This window comes from Bufo bufo, chromosome 6 (assembly GCF_905171765.1).
Source record: "Bufo bufo chromosome 6, aBufBuf1.1, whole genome shotgun sequence".
Classification (NCBI taxonomy): domain Eukaryota; kingdom Metazoa; phylum Chordata; class Amphibia; order Anura; family Bufonidae; genus Bufo; species Bufo bufo.
In genome coordinates, this window is record NC_053394.1 from 439021374 (window position 1) to 439043718 (window position 22345).

At 49.4% G+C, this 22345-nt stretch overlaps 1 protein-coding gene across 3 annotated transcripts; it reads right to left on the bottom strand.

Annotated features, from left to right (window-relative positions):
- Positions 1–292: 292 nt before the first annotated feature.
- PRKAR1A (protein kinase cAMP-dependent type I regulatory subunit alpha) lies at positions 293–21859 on the bottom strand. Of its 3 annotated transcripts, none has more exons than XM_040434870.1 (11): positions 21741–21859; positions 10441–10612; positions 9806–9979; positions 9637–9728; positions 8991–9052; positions 7412–7458; positions 7183–7341; positions 7045–7105; positions 1336–1457; positions 1174–1255; positions 293–1103 (listed from the first exon to the last, which is right to left on the bottom strand). In XM_040434870.1, exons 2-11 carry the CDS (start codon positions 10606–10608, stop codon positions 931–933), a joined length of 1140 nt encoding a protein of 379 aa, XP_040290804.1. In that variant the 5' UTR covers positions 10609–10612; positions 21741–21859; the 3' UTR covers positions 293–930. The 3 variants fall into 3 exon arrangements, with proteins under 3 accessions (XP_040290804.1, XP_040290802.1, XP_040290803.1); XM_040434868.1 differs by having other exon boundaries at positions 21692–21848; XM_040434869.1 differs by having other exon boundaries at positions 21672–21848.
- Between the last annotated feature and the right edge of the window lie 486 nt (positions 21860–22345).

Here is a 22345-nt window from a genome sequence, read left to right on the forward strand (position 1 = left end):
GGTCAGTGTTCTTTACAGGCAAAGTCCTTGTCATCAGCGGCGGATCTTATTTCTGTGTGACGGACAAGGCCTCTGTGGATACTTCACAGTAGTCTTTATAGTGTCTGGACGCACTGTGACGGCAGCTACAAGGGGTTAATCTGAACTCACGCCAAATGTAACTGCCTGTCCCTGGAACATTACCGCTGGGATAAAGGGGGGCGGTCGGCTCCATGTGAACACGCTGCCTCCAAGTGGCGACTAGTGGCATAGCAGCCAACAGCAGAATACGCAGAAGACAGAAAACGCAAGGTAAGAAGTCAAATCATTTTATTGCTAACGGCTTGTGAGGAGAATCTATAAGAAAAGGAATCCATCTTTATTCAGAGAGATCTGAGCACATACAGTAAATGATCAGATAACGATACAAAACTGGTCCTCTTAATGTGACGAGACGGACGGAGCCTGCGTACGAGTCTACAGAGCGCAAAAGAATCAGCTTCCCCCAAACGCCCCGCGCTCACCGCTAAATGACGGCATCACATTAAAAAACAAGCGGATAAAACCGGCGACGGAGCCCGTGGGGACCCAGTGATCTGCACTTCCTGGGGCCTGGTTGACACGCCGCCGGGCCCCAGGACGCAGATCACGGGGCCACACCCGGCCGTTTCCTTGTGTGCAGAAACAGGAGGTGGACATGACACCCGATTCATTTCCTAGCAGCAGGACCCAAGGCCTTGGTCACCCAATAGATGGACACAATGGGCAGCACCAGGACCTCCAGCTACTGGCAACTCCAGGGTTAATAGAAACCAATTTCTAAAAGGAAAGAAGGGGGTGAGGCTTTCAGCTTGTCCTGGTGGCGGGACTGACAGGAGTGATGGTGGCAGCGGAGAGCACAAGCTATCTGCGGAGGTAAAGCGGTGGTGGAGGGTGCGGGCAGGTGGGCGCTCACACAGACAGCGAGACAAAGCTGTTGTACTGCTGGATGTTTCTCTTCAAGATGTCAGAGCAGGGCCCCAGGACCCGCTCAAAGCGCGGGCGATCCAGCTTCACACACTTCAAGGGGCCACGGGCCACAACGGTGGCCGCTCGGGGTCTGTTCATCAGCAGAGCTATTTCACCTGTAGGGAAGGGAGAGTGTCAGAACAGGGGCGATCAGAGAGTCCAGAGAGCTACAAACTGAAGACTTACCAAAATAATCTGAGGACCCAAGACGTCCGACTTCCACAAACTCCTCAATCTCTGAGCGGCGTTGCAGCACAGCAGCCGTCCCCTGCGGAGAGCCACAGAACCAATGACTGCAGGGCCCCAGGCAGCACTGCCACCCTACTGGTAACAAGGCTCATCACTCACCTCAAGGATGATGAAGAACTCGTCTCCAGGCTCCCCCTGCACCACAATCTTCTGTCCATCCTCAAACTGGACCGGCTCCAGTGAGTCCGCCACCGTCAACCGCTCCCACTTATCGAGAGATTCTGGGGGACAGGAAGGTGAGAAGTGAACCTCAAGAGCTGACACCTCAAACACAACAGCAGTTCTATGTAATAACACAGACCACATGGTGACAGCTCTCAGAGTACAGATAATGTAGTAGATATCACCTGCAGTCCTATGTAACACTACAGATAAGGCCTCATGCACACGACCGTTGTGTGTTTTGCGATCCGCAAAAACAGATGGCGTCCGTGTGCGTTCTGCAATTTGCGAAACGGCACGGACAGCCATTGATATAACTGCCTATTCTTGTCCGCAAAACGGACAAGAATAGGACAGTATATATATTTTTTGTGAACCACAAAACGTAGCAACAGATGCGGACAGCACACGGAGTGCTGTCTGCATCTTTTGCGGTCCCATTGAAGTGAATGGGTCCGCATCCAAGCCGCAAAATCCGCAGCTCGGATGCGGACCAAAACAATGGTCGTGTGCATGAGGCCTAACACAGTGATAACCGAGTACATATAATGTAGTAGATGTCACCTGCAGTCCTATGTAACACCACAGATAAGAAAATAGAAAGAGTTGAGGGTTATTCAGAACTTGTGGAAAAAAGGTAATCCAGAAGACCAAAATAACATGAGGGGCCAGTGGATGTGGAGATACATTCAGAGAAAATAGTTCATAGAAAATGGTACAAGGAGTGGATTCGATTTAGTGGAGAGGCTACTCAAGGGTTAACCATGTGGACAAGTCCTCTGCATGTAAAGCAATATCGGGAGAAGGGAGACAGAACGGTTGGAAGTAGTGGGATCTTGGAGGCCCCACTAGGTACAACCTGCTCCAAAAACCCGGATATAGCGCCAGTTCACTACAAGTAATTAGATTATAGTTAGGGGTCAGGAGTATGTGCCCCAAGCTATAGAAACGCCTTGTGGGAGGAATAAAATCGTAGGGGGTGAGCCCGTACAGACGCTTGGGTATCACAAGTGGGGCTGTTATCTGAAATAGTTAAGATATCAAAACATCTTACATAAATTAATGCATAAAATGGATATATAAAATATATAATCTATGAGCTGGTACTCACTTCACCGGGGGGGGGGGGGATATATCTGGAAAAACTCAAGACACCAGTAAACCTTATACCCCCCCCCCCCAATCCTGGATCACCTGTAGAATGTATGAAATTATGAAGGCAGCCAATATCAATCAGGGCTTCTTTTCAACTTTATTTTGCCATCAAATTCGGCTCAAGGCGTTTCGGGACAAGAGGTCCCTTCATCAGGAGCAGCTTGCATGGATGGTGTAGAAAGAAAGCCGGCAAAAACTAGTAGGAGGGTCTGAGTTCATGCGCACGCCTACGGAAATCACACTGGCGGGCGTGTTCTGGGAGACCCGGAAGGGAAAGCGCTATGGATCCCTGGGACGCAGTGCTGCGCAGCACCGGAAATAATGTTACAGTGCGCTCCAGACTGGGACGCACTAGAGGCCAATGCGCATGTTCGGAAGTAAGAAATCGGTGCGATGCGTTCCACACTGGAACGCATGCTCAATGCGGTTGCTAGGTGGCTAACGGCGCTGGTCTGGGTGTCCTAATTTGAGGGGATACATTAAAAGCAGCTTATCCATTGACAAAAAATATGAGGGATTTTGTTTGAATGTTCTATCTATATGAGGAGTAACAATAATTTGGGCAGTGGATCTCGATTCAAACAGGAGATATGGTTGGGAAATATGTAGATGGGAAAAACCATTGAGAATAAAGCTCGGAGAATTCTCCCAGACACTATTATAGACCCCACAAAAGATTAAGACTCAACTCCATGAACTTATAGATCATGGATCCTCCATAGGGGTCCTAGATAAAAAAGAAAAGCATTACCTACAAGTATTGCACCCCACTGTTGCACATTTTAAATTTTCTCCCCAAAATACATAAGTCCTTCACGAACCCAGTGGGAAGACCCATAATCTCCGGTATAGACTCCCTCACTTCAAACCTATCAGAATATATCGACTGTGTCCTCCAGATATATGCAAGCACATTACCCTCTTATTTGAGAGATTCGTCTCATCCGATTAAAAATTTAGAAAATGTAACCTGGCAAGATGATTTTATCTGGGCAACCCTAGACGTCACATCGCTGTATAGCAATATAGTTAGGACACTCAATAGGCCTGAAGGCCACTAAGGACTTTCTAGATGCAGACGCTTCTATGCCCCCCACTCAGAGAGACTTCATTCTCAGATCCATAGATTTCATCTTGCGCCATAATTATTTTTCTTACGATGACACATTTTACATTCAAGAAAATGGTACAGCAATGGGCACCATCATATGCTAATCTATTTATGGCTTCCCTCGAAAATCACATCGGCCTGCTTAACCACCCTAATGTCACCTTTTACAAAAGATACATTGCTGATATAATTCTCATCTGGCAAGGGAACACGGATGACCTTAGGACGACTGGAATCTAGGGTTCACTCTAGAGTCTCACCCCAGAGAAGCCATCTTCTTGGACAAATAACATCATCTCCACCAGGACATATTTTAAAAAGGTTTATGCAAATAGTTTTTTGGATTTTAGATGCTGTCACTATCATAAATGGAAGACCAACATACCCTTTAGCCGGATGAAACGAATTAGATGCAACTGTATCGATAACGACACCACGAGGAAACAAATAGAGACCCTTGGCGGTGTAAGGTTCACCAGTACCCCCCCCCCCCCCACCTCCCCCCAGCTTATTAAAGACTCAAAATATGAGAATCTTACAAAGTCCCCAACTAAAAACTTAAAAAAAAAAAAAAAAAAAACTTAGAGAATCCATATAGACCAGGCCTGATAACAAGGTATAACAGCAATCATAAACTAATCAGACACATACTAACAAAACTTGGGACCATAATTAAAAGGTCCCATACTGGGCAAAGAAATACCCAAACTAACTTTTCGTAAAGCCAAAACCCTCAAAAACATTTTGGCCCCTTTGTTTCCTCGTAAGAAACACCTTCAAATATCGAAACCACCCCCTAAAATGGTAGATGCTAAGGGTTCCTCCAAATGTGGCCCGCGAAAGTGCAAATGCTGTGAAATGACCACCACATCCCAGGGAGATTTCCATCTACCACATCCTATAGGAAAGATACAGCTCCAACAACTCATGACATGTGGAAGTAAAGACCTAATCTATCTACTCCAATGCCCCTGCAATCTCGATTGTCGGCCGTACCACACAAACTCTTAGGGAACGGATGAACGGGCATCGGTCAATAGAAAGGTCCTAACTCGTAGTGCGTCATTTCTCAGTAATGCACGAGGGAAACCCCCTGGGCCTTGGGGTGATCCCATTAGAACAAATCTCATCTATGTCGGAAGGAGATGTTCTGGATATTCGGGTTGAAACACTGGAAACACGTTAATTATCAAGATTCCATACTACTAACCTTTATTTTTTAGCTGAGAATAGTTTTCTTTGTACTCACCATAGAATTGATTTAGGGCCTCGTTTGGAGATTTTTATATTTACATCTAGCTTTTAACCCCTTCAATCTAGAGACCCTACCAATCATGCTAAATGTACTTGCGCCCATATTTTATCAGTACCTTGTGACAATTATACTCGTTTATAAGATATCTAGCCCGTTTAGAATATATATATAGGATTCGGTGCCCCTTATTTGACTTTATTTTAATGTTCAGGTCATGCCAATTCAGATTATTATTATTACTAATATCACTCTTACTTTAATCTATGTAAATCCATCGACAAAATATAGACTTTTATATATACAACCGGATCTATTCCAGTATACTAGTCTTTAGATGCTCCCGATCGTTTTCTTGGTTTTAACCACCATTTTGGGATCGTCCTCTAACATTTTTTATATTATTCTCCTTTAATCCCAAGCTCCTCTAAACAGATGCATTTGTAACCCAGATTTTATCACATTTCTACTGAAAACACCTGTACCCATGTTTTAGATGTCCGAGTCACCTTTTGATGTTTCATCCATCTGTTCTTTATCTATACCTTTGTATATTTATGTGTAGTTTTTGGAGATGTTATTTATATAGATATATATAGGTTTTTCCCATCTATATATTTCCCAACCATATCTCCTGTTTGAATCGAGGTCCACCACCATTAAAGGGGTTAATCCCATCATAATGATCACTGTTAAATCTGTTAATGATTTGACAATGATCATTTTTGTAAATATATTTGATTAACCCATTCCCACCGTTTGAGAAAATTCATCCCCACTTACCTCATTGTTGTCATTCGGTCTCCCCTGGTTACGGACACCACTCTTCTCCGGAATCCCGGTGGCCGCGCTTGCGCAGAAGACTCCTTCCTTTTTCCCGGCCGCTCGCTGTCCTGAACGCGCATGCGCGATGGTGACTTCTTCCTGGCCAGAATAGTACAGAGCCACGAACGCGCCCGCCGGGCTCTGTACTATACTGGCCAGGAATAAGTCACCATGGAGCATGTGCGGCGGCGTGCGCGTTCAGTCCAGCGCGCGGCCCGGCCGGGAGAAGACTTCAATCAAGATGAAGCCCAGCCCCAGCCAGAATCCAGGAAGTTAACGGCGCGCAGGCAGCAGGTAAGTATTAAAAAGCAAAGTGGGATAACCCCTTTAAGATAGGAAAGCGCCCAAATTAGTGTTACTCCTCATATAGATAGAACATCCATTGACAAAAAATGAGGGATTTTGTTTGAATAAGCTGCTTTTAATGTATCCCCTCAAATATGTATCCTGCTCCTGATGAAGGGACCTCTTGTGCCGAAACGCGTTGAGCCGGATTTGATGGCAAAATAAAGAAAGTTGAACAGAAGCCCTGATTGATTGGTGGCCTTCATCATTTCATACATTCTACAGGTGATCCAGACTGGGGGGTATAAGGTTTACTGGTGTCTTGATGGAGTAAACCGGTGAAGTGAGTACAAGCTCATAGATTATATATTTTATATATCGATTTTATGCATTAATTTATGTAAGATGTTTTGATATCTTAACTATTTCAGATAACAGCCCCACTTGTGATACCCAAGCGTCTGTACGGGCTCACCCCCTATGATTTTATTCCTCCCACAAGGCGTTTCTATAGCTTGGGGCACATACTCCTGACCCCTAACTATAATCTAATTACTTGTAGTGAACTGGCGCTATATCCGGGTTTTTGGAGCAGGTTGTACCTAGTGGGGCCTCCAAGATCCAACTACTTCCAACCGTTCTGTCTCCCTTCTATCGATACACCACAGATAACAGTGATATCTGAGTACAGATAATGGAGTAGATGTCACCTGCAGTCCTATGTAACACCACAGATAACAGTGATATCTGAGTACAGATAATAGAGTAGATGTCACCTGCAGTCCTATGTAACACCACAGATAACACAGTGATATCTCTCTGAGTACAGATAATGGAGTAGATGTCACCTGCAGTCCTATGTAACACCACAGATAACAGTGATATCTGAGTACAGATAATAGAGTAGATGTCACCTGCAGTCCTATGTAACACCACAGATAACACAGTGATATCTCTCTGAGTACAGATAATAGAGTAGATGTCACCTGCAGTCCTATGCAACACCACAGATACCCACCCAGTATGGACACTTTGCTCAGGAACTCCGCGTACATCTTACGTTTTCGTAACGTGCTGCCCTGTAAGAAGAGGAGAGGATTGTGTTACATGCACTGGCCCTCCCCAGACCTCACCCCCAGCGGATCCCCTCACCCACCATGAGGATTCTCCGGTAGCTGTCCCGGTCGATCCCCCACAGCTTCACATTGGTTTTGGCTTTCACAGTCGCAGCTCTCGGGGTCCCATAAATCAAAGCCAGTTCTCCGAAGCTGCCGCCCTCCCCTATGCTGGTCATCCACTCACTGCTGACGTAAACCTGTGAAACAGAGGATTGGTGGTCTGACTGGTCAAGCCCCGCCCCTAGAGACGGCAGACATCATACTCACATCCATCTCCCCCTGGTCCACCACGTAGAAGTTGTCTCCTTCGTCCCCTGCAAGAGGCCAGAACAGAATTACTGGGGCACCTCCAACCCCCCCAGAATCAGCCATCACCACAGACCCTCCTCCCGGCCCCCCCAGAATCAGCCGTCACCACAGACCCTCCTCCCGGCCCCCCCAGAATCAGCCGTCACCACAGACCCTCCTCCCGGCCCCCCCAGAATCAGCCGTCACCACAGAAAACCTTCCCCCCCCCCAGAATCAGCCGTCACCACAGAAAACCTTCCCCCCCCCCCCCCCAGAATCAGCCGTCACCACAGAACCTCCTCCCGGCCCCCCCAGAATCAGCCGTCACCACAGAACCTCCTCCCGGCCCCCCCAGAATCAGCCGTCACCCCAGAACCTCCTCCCGGCCCCCCCAGAATCAGCCGTCACCCCAGAACCTCCTCCCGGCCCCCCCAGAATCAGCCGTCACCCCAGAACCTCCTCCCGGCCCCCCCAGAATCAGCCGTCACCCCAGAACCTCCTCCCGGCCCCCCCAGAATCAGCCGTCACCCCAGAACCTCCTCCCGGCCCCCCCAGAATCAGCCGTCACCCCAGAACCTCCTCCCGGCCCCCCCAGAATCAGCCGTCACCCCAGAACCTCCTCCCGGCCCCCCCAGAATCAGCCGTCACCCCAGAACCTCCTCCCGGCCCCCCCAGAATCAGCCGTCACCCCAGAACCTCCTCCCGGCCCCCCCAGAATCAGCCGTCACCCCAGAACCTCCTCCCGGCCCCCCCAGAATCAGCCGTCACCCCAGAACCTCCTCCCGGCCCCCCCAGAATCAGCCGTCACCCCAGAACCTCCTCCCGGCCCCCCCAGAATCAGCCGTCACCCCAGAACCTCCTCCCGGCCCCCCCAGAATCAGCCGTCACCCCAGAACCTCCTCCCGGCCCCCCCAGAATCAGCCGTCACCCCAGAACCTCCTCCCGGCCCCCCCAGAATCAGCCGTCACCCCAGAACCTCCTCCCGGCCCCCCCAGAATCAGCCGTCACCCCAGAACCTCCTCCCGGCCCCCCCAGAATCAGCCGTCACCCCAGAACCTCCTCCCGGCCCCCCCAGAATCAGCCGTCACCCCAGAACCTCCTCCCGGCCCCCCCAGAATCAGCCGTCACCCCAGAACCTCCTCCCGGCCCCCCCAGAATCAGCCGTCACCCCAGAACCTCCTCCCGGCCCCCCCAGAATCAGCCGTCACCCCAGAACCTCCTCCCGGCCCCCCCAGAATCAGCCGTCACCCCAGAACCTCCTCCCGGCCCCCCCAGAATCAGCCGTCACCCCAGAACCTCCTCCCGGCCCCCCCAGAATCAGCCGTCACCCCAGAACCTCCTCCCGGCCCCCCCAGAATCAGCCGTCACCCCAGAACCTCCTCCCGGCCCCCCCAGAATCAGCCGTCACCCCAGAACCTCCTCCCGGCCCCCCCAGAATCAGCCGTCACCCCAGAACCTCCTCCCGGCCCCCCCAGAATCAGCCGTCACCCCAGAACCTCCTCCCGGCCCCCCCAGAATCAGCCGTCACCACAGAACCTCCTCCCGGCCCCCCGGTTACCTTGCTGTATCACGGTCTCTCCAGCGATGTACGTGACGGAGAACATGGCATCAAAGATATCACTGGAGGAAGAATAGGAGATCTCAGTCACAACCACCAGGGTCCCAGAAACTGAGATAGGAGGGGCTGTATGCAAGAAGCTGCTCTACACAGCATGGTCCAGAAAGAGGGGTCCCCTAACCCCCAGCAGGCTGGGAAACACTGATCTATACAGTAATCTACAGCAGCCATATCTCAGCTTCTGGAGTTCACCCCCGAATCCTCAGCTCTCTTACCTACTCACTATGTACACAGTACCTACAGCAGCCATATCTCAGCTTCTGTAGTTCACCCCCGAATCCTCAGCTCTCTTACCTACTCACTATGTACACAGTACCTACAGCAGCCATATCTCAGCTTCTGTAGTTCACCCCCGAATCCTCAGCTCTCTTACCTACTCACTATGTACACAGTACCTACAGCAGCCATATCTCAGCTTCTGCAGTTCACCCCCGACTCCTCAGTGCTCTTACCTACTCCTCATATACAGTAACCTACAGCAGCCATATCTCAGCTTCTGCAGTTCACCCCCGACTCCTCATCTCTCTTACCTACTCACTATGTACACAGTAACCTACAGCAGCCATGTCTCAGCTTCTGGAGTTACCTCCTCTCATTATCATCCAGATGGGCAAACAGCACGTTCTTTTCGATGGCTTTGGCCAGGGCGGCCATGGTCTTGTAGTCCTTGGGGATGACCTGCGGAGATGAGTGCAGCCTTTAAGCATCAGGCCCCCCAGGGTGCAGAGGATATGAGCCTTGCGAGGCGCACTTACCTTCCGCACATACGAGGCTGCATCCTCCTCCGTGTACACCTCCGCACTGATCGCTCCGCGCCGTCGCCTGCCCTTTACTACAGGGTTCATGGGTGGAGGAGGAGAGATCTCATCTTCACGGGAGTCTGAACGGGAGCCTGACTTCTGCTGGCTCAGGGTCTGTCTGGCTTCCTCCTGACAGGAAATAATGAAGAGCAAATCAGCAAAAACCGACTGAGTGGTAACGTGCCCCTCGAGGAACATTAATAGATGTGTGTCTTCTACTGGACAAGTAAGGAGCTGAACCAGTGGTGGAAGCCTTGGAAAGATGTGTGGTAAACTGGCTCAGTAGTAAGGTGCTGTAGATGAAGGTGACATGACAAAGTGGCTCAGTGGCAACGTGCTGAATTATGTGATGAGAATCTGGTTCAGTGGTAATGTCCTGTAGGTGGAGGTGTGATGAGACACTGGATTAGTACTGATGTCCTATACATGGAGGTGTGATGAGACACTGGTTTAGTACTGATGTCCTATACATGGAGGTGTGATGAGACACTGGTTTAGTACTGATGTCCTATACATGGAGGTGTGATGAGACACTGGTTTAGTGGTGATGTCCTGTAGGGGAAGGAGTGATAGGAGTCTGAGGGACCTACCTTCTCCAGCCGCTCAAAGTACTCTCGGAGGAAGGCCATGGGCTTGTCGGGCCGGGCGGTGCACAGCTGGACGATGCAGTCCTTCAGCAGCTGCTGGATGTTGTATTTCTGCACATAGTTCTCGCACTCACGCAGGCTGCGGTCCTCCTCGCTGCCGCACGACGCCATGATGCTGGAAGAGACGGCACACGTTACCTCCTGGCTCAGCTCCTCCTGTTGTATAAAACGCTGCCGGCAGATTACACGGTGACAGGGTCTCTTTACATACAGCCAGGTCCATAAATATTGGGACATGGACACAATTCTAACATTTTTGGCTCTATTCACCACCACAATGGATGTGAAATGAAACGGACAAGATGTGCTTTACCTGCAGACTGTCAGCTGTAATTTGAGGGGATTTACATCCAAATCAGGTGAACGGTGCAGGAATTACAGCAGTTACATCTGTGCCTCCCACTTGTTAACCACTTCCCATCTGGGCCATTTGCCCCCTTCCTGACCAGGCCAAATTTTGCAAAACTGACATATCTCACTTTATGTGGTAATAACTTTGGAACGCCTTTATTTATCCAAGTCATTCAGAGATTGTTTTCTCGTGACACATTGTACTTCATGATAGTCATAAATTTGAGTCAAAATATTTCACCTTTATTTATGAAAAAATCCCAAATTTACCCAAAAATTTGAAAAATTCGCAATTTTCTAAATTTCAATTTCTCTGCTTTCAAAACAGAAAGTGATACCTCATAAAATATTTATAACTTAACATTCCCCATATGTCTACTTTATGTTGGCATCATTTTGGAAATGACATTTTATTTTTTTAGGACGTTAGAAGGCTTAGAAGTTTAGAAGCAATTCTTCAAATTTGTAAGAAAATTGCCAAAACCCACTTTATAAGGACCAGTTCAGGTCGGAAGTCACTTTGTGGGGCCTACATAGTGGATACCCCCATAAATGACCCCATTGTAGAAACTACACTCCTCAAGGTATTCAAAACCGATTTTACAAACTTTGTTAACCCTTTAGGCGTTCCACAAGAATTAAAGGAAAATGGAGATCAAATTTTTAAATTTCACTTTTTTGGCAGATTTTCCATTTTAATCAATTTTTTTCTTTAACACATCGATGGTTAACAGCCAAACAAAACTCAATATTTATTACCCAGATTCTGCGGTTTACAGAACACCCCACATGTGGTCGTAAACTGCTGTATGGGCACACGGCAGGGCGCAGAAGGAAAGGAACTCCACATGGTTTTTAGATGCCATGTCCCATTTGAAGCCCCCTGATGCACCCTTACAGTAGAAACTCCCAAGAAGTGATCCCATTTTGTAAACCAGGGGATAAGGTGCCAGTTTTATTAGTACTATTTTTGGGTACATATGATTTTTTGATCATTCCTTATAACACTTTATGGGGCAAGGTGACCAAAAAACCGGAATTAGTCTTACCGGTAATTCTGTTTCCATGAGATCATCACGACGGCATACAAGGAGATTGACCCCTGACCTCTGTAGGGGCAGGAACAGAGAAAGGTTAAATACCCTCCTCCCACCACCAACACCAGTGTTTCCAAAATCACACAGAGCAACCCGGTGGTGGAAAATAGTGAAACAAAGGTATTACTTCATACCTTCTAGAGACCTACTAGGTCAAAATGATTTAAATCATAGGGAGGGAATAACGTGCCGTCGTGATGATCTCATGGAAACAGAATTACCGGTAAGACTAATTCCGGTTTTTCCATAGCATCATCACGACGGCATACAAGGAGATATAAAAAATATATCAGTTAAGGGGGGGCTACAGCCTGGAGGACTTTCCGCCCGAAGGACAGATCAGAAGATCTGGAAAGATCCAGGCGATAGTGCTTTATAAATGTATGAATGCTGGACCAAGTGGCAGCACGACAGATTTCCTCCAGAGAAGCCCCAGCTCTCTCCGCCTGAGAGGAAGACATGGCTCGAGTGGAATGGGCCCTAATGTTGACTGGACATGTAAGGTTTTGTATCTGGTAACAAAGACTAATGGCTTCTTTGAGCCATCTAGCTATAGAGGACCGGGAGGCTTTTTGGCCCTTAAATCTTCCTCCAAACAGGACTAGAAGATTGTCAGATTTTCTAAACTTCTCAGTCACCGTGATATAGTTTAGGACTGCCCGTCTAACGTCCAGAGAGTGAAACGCCAATTCTTTATCATTAGAGGGGTGCTGGCAAAAAGAAGGTAGGGTAACCTCCTGGCTCCGATGAAAATTGGATACGACTTTGGGGAGAAATCCAGGATCCAAACGGAGAATAATCCTATCATCTAGAACACGGAGGTAGGGTTCCCTGATTGATAGGGCTTGTAATTCCCCTACTCTGCGGGCCGAAGTTATCGCAATTAAGAAGGCCGTTTTCAAGGACCATAATTTTATTGGACAGTCAGACATGGGTTCAAAGGGTGGTAAAGTAAGGCCTGTAAGAACGACGTTCAGATCCCAGGAAGGGACACGGGCGGTGATCGTTGGGCGGAGCCTCGTCGCCGCCTTAATGAATCTTTTGATCCAACGATGGCCGGCTATATCTTGGTCAAAGAAACAACCTAGGGCTGAAATTTGGACTTTCAAGGTAGAGGGTCTAAGTCCCAGGTCCAGACCTTGCTGTAGGAAATCCAGTATTCTTTGGATGTTGGGTTTACGCAAATGTGGCGATTCGTCCCCACTCCAGGAACAAAAACGTTTCCATATCTTAAGGTAAATTGCTGACGTTACCTTCTTTCTGGAGGCTTTCAAAGTAGCAATAACTCCGTCTGACAGGCCCTGAAGCTTCAGGGTTTGGGACTCAGGATCCAAGCCGCCAATTTCAGAAACTGCGGGTTTGGGTGTAGAACTGGACCCTGCTGGAGTAGATCCCCCCGCACAGGAAGGAGCCATGGATCTTGTAGGGAAAATTTTTGGAGGGATGAGAACCAGCTTCTCTTTGGCCATAGGGGAGCGATCACAATCACCGTGGCCTTGTCTTGAAGAATTTTTTGTACCACCTTCGGAATTAGAGGAAGTGGAGGGAAGGCATAGCACAGATTCCAATGCCAACGAATGGCGAAGGCGTCTAAGGCATGAGGTCTGTCCCTGGGGTTTAGGGAACAGAATGTTTCCACCTTTGAGTTTGCCCTGGTGGCAAACAGATCCACGTCGGGCATACCCCATTTCCTTACTACCAGCCCGAATATTTCTGGACTTAGAGACCATTCTGTATGGTCGATTCTGTGGCGACTGAGAAAATCCGCTTCCTGATTTAGTATTCCCTTCAGATGAACTGCCGATATCGAGGCCACATTCTGTTCTGCCCAAGCAAAGATTTTTGTTGACAGCGCTTGTAGGGTTACGGACCGCGTTCCTCCTTGATGGGAGAGGTAGGCAATGGCCGTAGTGTTGTCCGACAGCACTTTTATGTGATGATGACACAACATTCCCTCTGCCACCTTTAACACCTCCCAGACTGCTCTCAGTTCCCTGAAGTTCGATGACTGGGATCTGATCGAATCTGGCCAAGTGCCCTGGAACATACGATCCCCCACCTTTGCACCCCAGCCGGACAGACTTGCGTCTGTTATTACCTGGACCTGGGGAGTTTTCTGCCACGGATTTCCCCGAGATAAGTTTCCGTGGTCTTTCCACCAATTTAGGGACTGCAGAATCTGAGTTGGTGGACTTACTTGATGATCTAGAGAGGATTGGCACTTGTCCCAGACACTCAGGATCCAGGACTGTAGGGGTCTGAAGTGTATTTGACACCAGGGAACTGCCTGAATACAGGATGTTAGCAGGCCCAGCAGACTCATCGCCTCTCTGATAGAGCAGGATCTTCTTTTTTGAAAGGACCTGATCTTTTGTTGGAGAACTGATATTTTGTCTCGAGGTAGGAATACCGCTTGCCTTCGGGAGTCTAGGATCATCCCTAAGAAACGAACTTCCCTTGAGGGGGTGAGGACGGACTTTCCTTTGTTCACGATCCACCCCAGATCGTCTAGGATGGAGAGAAAAAGCTTCAGGTTCGAACTGATTTGGCTGAGACTTTCGCTGACTAGAAGGAAATCGTCCAAATAAGGGATTATCATAAGTCCCTGTCTTCGGGCAAAGGCGACCATCTCTACCACTACTTTGGTAAATATTCTTGGCGCAGATGAAATCCCGAAGGGAAGGGCCCTGAACTGGTAGTGATGGACGTTTCCTGATATATCCTGGATTGCAAACCGGAGAAACTTTTGTGAGTCGGTGTGAATGGGAATGTGGTAATAAGCGTCTTGTAGGTCTATTGTGCACATGAAGACGTCTTTGCTTAGCAGAGGGATTGTAGATGCTAGGGTCTCCATCCTGAATTTTTGATAACGGATGAATCTGTTTAGTGGTTTCAGGTTTATGATAGTCCGAAAAGCGCCTTCTTTCTTCCTGATTAGAAATAGGGTTGAATAGAAACCCCTGCCTCTTTCTGGAGGCGGGACCGGTGAGATTACATTCATTAAGTGAAGTTTCTGGACTCCTTGCCAAAGGTTCATTTGGAACCGTGTCAGTGAAAATTTGTTTGGGGGTCTTGAAGACCACTCTATTTGGTAGCCTGCCCCGACTACCTTGGAAATCCAGGGGTTCTGGGAGATGGATTCCCATGACCCCAGGAATCTTGAGAGTCTTCCCCCCACCCCGACGTCATTGCTTATCGGAGGATTTTGGGTGGGAGAAGGATTGGCCTCTTCCTCTTCCCCCTTTTGGATAGCTCCAACGTCCTGATTTCCCTTTCCCCCTGTAGCTTTTTTCTTGACCCGAGGAGGGGCGAAAAGGATACCGGCGTCTGGAGGGGCGATCTTCCGGAAACCCCTTCTTTCTGTCCGCGGCCTTCTCTAGAATCTTATCTAGCACCGGGCCAAACACATATTCTCCAGAAAAGGGTATGGAACAGAGCTTCAATTTAGACGTCTTGTCCCCTGACCAGCACTTCATCCAGAGGGCTCTTCTGGCTGCATTGGAAAGTGCCGCGTCTCTGGCTGAGAATCGGACTGATTCGGCAGAGGCATCCGCCAGGAAGGCCGTGGCGGATTTTAAAAGAGGGAGAGAACTAAGAATTTGTTCCCTAGATGTTCTATCCTTAATATGAGTTTCCAATTCTCCCAACCAAAGATACATGGATCGGGCGACTGAGGTAGCCGCAATATTGGTTTTAATATTGAACATGGACGCCTCCCAGGATTTCCTGAGAAGACTGTCCGCTTTACGATCCATTGAATCTTTAAGTTGGGAGGTATCTTCAAATGGGAGAGATGTTTTTTTGTTCACTTTGGCCACCTGTACATCGATCTTGGGAATTTCATTGAAAATTTTAGATTCCTCTGGATCAAAAAGCAACCTATTTTTGAACGCAGCCGGGACTCCCAGACGTCTTTCTGGATCTGCCCACTCATCAAGGACCATATCCCTAATACTCTCGTTAATGGGGAACACACGAGTTTTCTTGACTCTTAGGCCCCCAAACATTTCTTCTTGTACTGAATGGGTACGTTGCACAACTTTTTAGGGTAGCAGTCAGGAAGTCTGCTATTGCAGGAGATACATTTGAGTGTCTTTTTGATTTTTTTCGGGGCTTCTTTAGCCTAAAAGAGAGGAGAAGGCAGGGCATCAGGGTATGACCACTAGAGGGAGAGAGAGAGAGCAAGAGGGGGACAGCAGAGGCGAGCTAGCTGCCCCTGGAAATAACTTCCTCTCTCTCTTTTTTCCCCCTTCCACCCATTACAGCAGGAGAGGGGGATCAACAGACTCCCTGACCTGCACAAACAATACCCCCGAAGGGGACTCACAGTTGGTAGCAGCGCCGGTGGCTCAGCTCTGGGGGATCGCTCAGATGCTGACATCGTCCTCTCTGTAGGCAAGGGTTCCGCACCAGTGGGGACCGATCCTGGGAGCGTTCTGACACTGGCGGTAACCAGCGTTTATGCCTCGGTTTTAAACTGGGCTCCACGCTGCCGCCGCGACGTCACTTCCGGGTCGCCGGCCGTGACGTCAGAAACATGCGCTCCATGCGCCGGCGCGCACCCAGCTATCGCCCTTTCCTTAGGCTAGGAGGGAGTCTGCGCCAGGGACAGGCCCCGGAATAACCAGGACGAGATAGCCCTGAACCCCCTGCCCAGCGTTAGTACTTGGACCGCGGGAGGGCAGGGGGACGCCATGCTGGATGCCGGCGTTTTCCAAAGGTAACGGAAAATAAAAAAATAAGCAGGTTCCATTTCCTTAGCTTCATCTCCCTGCATACAGGGAGACCTTTCTCTGCCCTGTCCTCTGTAGGGACAGGAAACACCGGTGTTGGTGGTGGGAGGAGGGTATTTAACCTTTCTCTGTTCCTGCCCCTACAGAGGTCAGGGGTCAATCTCCTTGTATGCCGTCGTGATGATGCTATGGAAAAATTGGTTGTTTTAGCAGTTTCTATTTATTTATTTTTACAGCGTTCACCTGAGGGGATCAGTCAAGTGACATTTTTATAGAGCAGATTGTTACGGACGTGGCGATACCTAATATGTATACTTTTTCTCATTTATTAAAGTTTTACACAATAATAGCATTTTTGAAACCAAAAAATTATAATATATAATATAATTATAAATTATAAATTTTAATGTGTCCATGTTGTGAGGGCTATAGTTTTTTTTATTTTTTGAGAGATTTTCTTATGTAGGGGCTCATTTTTTGCGGGATGAGGTGACGGTTTTATTGGTACCATTTTGTGGGACATACGCGTTTTTGATCACTTGGTGTTGCACCTTTTGTGATGCAAGGTGACAAAAATTGCTTGTTTTGACACAGTTTTTTTAATTTATTTTTTACTGTATTCACCCGAGGGGTTAGGTCATGTGATATTTTTATAGAGCTGGTTTTTACGGACGCGGCAATACTAAATATGTCTATTTTATTTTTTCTATTTTTTTTTTTTATTCCTTACTTGGGATTTTTTTTTTTTTTTTACATGTGAACCTTTTTTTTATTTTATTTTTTCAACACTTTATTTTATTTTTATTTTATTTTACACTTTTCGTCCCCCATAAGGTCATACAAGACCTCTGGGGGACATTTACTTCACTTTTTCTTTTTTTTTCACTGTTGATTTCTCCTGTAACTGGGGCTGACATAGTAGCCCCAGTTACAGGACAAATGCACCCCTATAGAGGCTGTACAGCAGTATACTGCGCTGTACAGCCTCACAGCAGGGCTGATCGAGGTCTCTGAGAGACCTCACACAGCTCCTGCACACTCCGGTCACGGCGATCACATGACCGCCGGGCCGGAACAGGAAGCGCACAGCGCTTCCTGCTCTGCAGACACAGCGCTCGGTGAGCGCTGTGTCTGCAGCGATTGTGAAGGCAGGGACACCTGGGCACTGTCCCTGCCTTGTCTTAGGGTTGCCCTGCTGTCACTGACAGCGGGCAACCCGATCAGCAGCTGCACGATTAGCGTGCAGCTGCTATTTCTGACAGGACGTTTTAAAACGTGCTGTCAGAAATAGACGTCCACCCATAGGACGTTTATATCCTATGGGCGGACGTGAGGCGGTTAAGGGACCAAAAGTAATGGGACAGAATAATAATCAAACTTTCCCTTTTTAATACTTGGTAGCAAATCCTTTGCAGTCAATTACAGCCTGAAGTCTGGAACACATAGACATCACCAGACGCTGGTCTCATCCCTGGTGATGCTCTGCCAGGCCTCTACTGCCACTGTCTTCAGTTCCTGCTTGTTCTTGGGGCATTTTCCCTTCAGTTTTGTCTTCAGCAAGTGAAATGCTCAATCGGATTCAGGTCCGGGGATTGACTCGGCCATTGCAGAACATTCCACTTCTTTCCCTTAGAAAACGCTTTGGTTGCTTTTGCAGTATGCTTTGGGTCATTGTCCATCTGCACTGTGAAGCGCCGTCCAATGAGTTCTGAAGCATTTGGCTGAATATGAGCAGATAATATTGCCCGAAACACTTCAGAATTCATCCTGCTGCTTTTGTCAGCAGTCACATCATCAATAAATACAAGAGAAGCAGTTCCATTGGCAGCCATACATGCCCACGCCATGACACTACCACCACCATGCTTCACTGATGAGGTGGTATGCTTAGGATCATGAGCAGCTCCTTTCCTTCTCCATACTCTTCTCTTCCCATCACTCTGGTACAAGTTGATCTCGGTCTCATCTGTCCATAGGATGTTGTTCCAGAACTGTGAAGGCTTCTTTAGTGTCATTTGGCAAACTCTAATCTGGCCTTCCTGTTTTTGAGGCTCACCAATGGTTTCCATCTTGTGGTGAACCCTCTGTATTCACTCTGGTGAAGTCTTCTCCTGATTGTTGACTGTGACACACATACACCTACCTCCTGGAGAGTGTTCTTCATCTGGCCAACTGTTGTGAAGGGGGTTTTCTTCACCAGGGAAACAGTTCTTTGGTCATCCACCACAGTTGTTTTCCGTGGTCTTCCGGGTCTTTCGGTGTTGCTGAGCTCACCGGTGCGTTCCTTCTTTTTAAGAATGTTCCAAACAGTTGTTTCGGCCACACCTAATGTTTTTGCTATCTGTCTGATGGGTTTGTTTTGTTTTTTCATCCTAATGATGGCTTGCTTCACTGATGGTGACAGCTCTTTGGATCTCATCTTGAGAGTTGACAGCAACAGATTCCAAATGTAAATAGCCGACTGGAAATGACCTCTGGACCTTTTATCTGCTCATTGTAATTGGGATAATGAGGGAATAACACACACCGGCCATGGAACAGCTGAGAAGACAATTGTCCCATTACAAGTGGGAGGCACATATGGAAACTGTTGTAATTCCTGCACCGTTCACCTGATTTGGATGTAAATCCCCTCAGATTACAGCTGACAGTCTGCAGGTAAAGCACATCTTGTCCGTTTCATCTCACATCCATTGTGGTGATGTATAGAGCCAAAAATGTCAGAATTGTGTCCATGTCCCAGTATTTATGGATCTGACTGTATAGTCTGCTCAGCGCCTCCTGCTCTATAACACGCTGGCTGAAGAGGTTAATGTTATGGCAGTGCGCGTCATCTTGGTGCAGTAATCCATTTTAGGGTTGGGATCAGAAATCCCATTATGCACAGAGGTCAAGGACAACGCTCATCAGTTGCTGTAATAAAAGAACCCCCACATAACACCCCCTCCTGACCGCCACCAGGTGCTGCACCTAAATGCCAAAATGCCACTAATTAACCAACCAATAGTGACTCTGCCTTCAAAGCATCGTCCAGGGGCCCTGAATACAGGTCATCCAGGACGGGAGCCAGCAGTATACACCAACATCAATCATCCCCCGATGCACTCACCCTCAGGTCTCCCCCCCCCCCCAGTGCTGTCACCTCCTCCTCCTCATGTCTCTTCCCCCCCCCCCCCCCCGGTGATGCCACCCTCAGGTCTCCCCTCTTCCCTTGTGATGCCACCCTCAGGTCTCCCCCCCGGTGATGTCACCTTCTCCTCACCCTCAGGTATCCCCCCACCCGTGATGTTACCCCCTTCTCATCCTCAGGTCTCCCCCCCCCTTCCCCCGGTGATGCCACCCTCAGGTCTCTCCCCCCCCCCCCCTTCCCCCAATGATGCCACCCTCAGGTCTCCCCCCCCCTTCCCCCGGTGATGCCACCCTCAGGTATCCCCCCCAGTGCTGTCACCTTCTGCTCATCCTCAGGTATCCCCCCCAGTGCTGTCACCTTCTGCTCATCCTCAGGTATCCCCCCCAGTGCTGTCACCTTCTCCTCACCCTCAGGTATCCCCCCCCAGTGCTGTCACCTTCTCCTCACCCTCAGGTATCCCCCCCAGTGCTGTCACCTTCTGCTCATCCTCAGGTATCCCCCCCCAGTGCTGTCACCTTCTGCTCATCCTCAGGTATCCCCCCCCCGCGCTGTCACCTTCTGCTCATCCTCAGGTATCCCCCCCAGTGCTGTCACCTTCTCCTCACCCTCAGGTATCCCCCCCCAGTGCTGTCACCTTCTGCTCATCCTCAGGTATCCCCCCCAGTGCTGTCACCTTCTGCTCATCCTCAGGTATCCCCCCCCAGTGCTGTCACCTTCTGCTCACCCTCAGGTATCCCCCCCAGTGCTGTCACCTTCTCCTCACCCTCAGGTATCCCCCCCCAGTGCTGTCACCTTCTGCTCATCCTCAGGTATCCCCCCCCAGTGCTGTCACCTTCTGCTCATCCTCAGGTATCCCCCCCCAGTGCTGTCACCTTCTGCTCATCCTCAGGTATCCCCCCCAGTGCTGTCACCTTCTCCTCACCCTCAGGTATCCCCCCCCAGTGCTGTCACCTTCTCCTCACCCTCAGGTATCCCCCCCCAGTGCTGTCACCTTCTCCTCACCATCAGGTATCCCCCCCCAGTGCTGTCACCTTCTCCTCACCCTCAGGTATCCCCCCCAGTGCTGTCACCTTCTGCTCATCCTCAGGTATCCCCCCCCAGTGCTGTCACCTTCTCCTCACCCTCAGGTATCCCCCCCCAGTGCTGTCACCTTCTGCTCATCCTCAGGTATCCCCCCCCAGTGCTGTCACCTTCTCCTCACCCTCAGGTATCCCCCCCAGTGCTGTCACCTTCTGCTCATCCTCAGGTATCCCCCCCCAGTGCTGTCACCTTCTCCTCACCCTCAGGTATCCCCCCCCAGTGCCGTCACCTTCTCATTCTCAGGTCTCCCCCCAGTAATGTCACCCTCTCCTCAACCTCAGTTTACCCCCCCTTTTCCCCGGTGATGCCACCCTCAGGTCTCCCCCCCTTCCCCCGGTGACGTCACCCTCTGGTCTCCCCCCGGTGACGTCACCCTCTGGTCTCTCTCTCTCTCCCCCCCCGGTGATGTCACCCTCTGGTCTCTCTCTCTCTCCCCCCCCCGGTGATGTCACCTTCTGCTCATCCTCAGGTATCCCCCCCGTGATGTCACCCCCTTCTCATCCTCAGGTCTCCCCCCCTTTTCCCCGGTGATGCCACCCTCAGGTCTCCCCCCCCCTTCCCCCGGTGACGTCACCCTCTGGTCTCCCCCCGGTGACGTCACCCTCTGGTCTCTCTCTCTCTCCCCCCCCCGGTGACGTCACCCTCTGGTCTCTCTCTCTCTCCCCCCCCCGGTGATGTCACCCTCTCCTCATCCTTAGGTCTTCCCCCAGTAATGTCACCTTCTCCTCATCTTCAGGTCTCCCCGCGGTGCTGTCACCCTCCCCTCGGTGCCGTCGTTCCCACCGTTAGGCCCCGGTACATACCACAGGCTCCGGCTCCGACCAGTCGTCCACCCCCAGCCGGGGCAGTTACCGGAGATGGCTGAGCGGCGGGCCTCCGGTCGCTCTCCCGAGTAATCCGGGCGTCCTGGGCCTCCACCTCCGGGTGTCTTCTCCGCGCACTCACCGGAAACAGTCGGTCAGCCAATCAAAGCCTCCAGTGACGTCAATCGGCCTCGTTCTAATAGGAAACGGTTACTAGGCAACGCTCCACCTATCCGCACCCTTTTATTGCCGACTCCAGTTTTTCTAGTTACCCGACATGCACCGGAGTAAGCTCCGTCACATCACACAGTAGGGAGGTTTCCCGCCATAAACCTGTATGTATATATATTTACTGCCCCGTATATAGTGTATACTGCCTCCTGTATGTAGTGTATACTGCCTCCTGTATGTAGTGTATACTGCCTCCTATATGTAGTGTATACTGCCTCCTGTATGTAGTGTATACTGCCTCCTATATATAGTGTATACTGTCCCCTGTATATATAGTGTATACTGCCTCCTATATTTAGTGTATACTGCCTCCTGTATGTAGTGTATACTGCCTCCTATATATAGTGTATACTGTCCCCTGTATATATAGTGTATACTGCCTCCTATATTTAGTGTATACTGCCTCCTATATATAGTGTATAC

Coding starts and splice junctions, on each gene's coding strand:
- PRKAR1A (XM_040434870.1), bottom strand. CDS start 10,608: ATGGCGTCGTGCGGCAGCGAGGAGGACCGCAGCCTGCGTGAGTGCGAG. Junction 9,729..9,805: donor CAGCCTCGTATGTGCGGAAG/GTAAGTGCGCCT, acceptor TCATCTCCGCAG/GTCATCCCCAAGGACTACAA. Junction 9,053..9,636: donor CTGGATGATAATGAGAGGAG/GTAACTCCAGAA, acceptor TTCTTCCTCCAG/TGATATCTTTGATGCCATGT.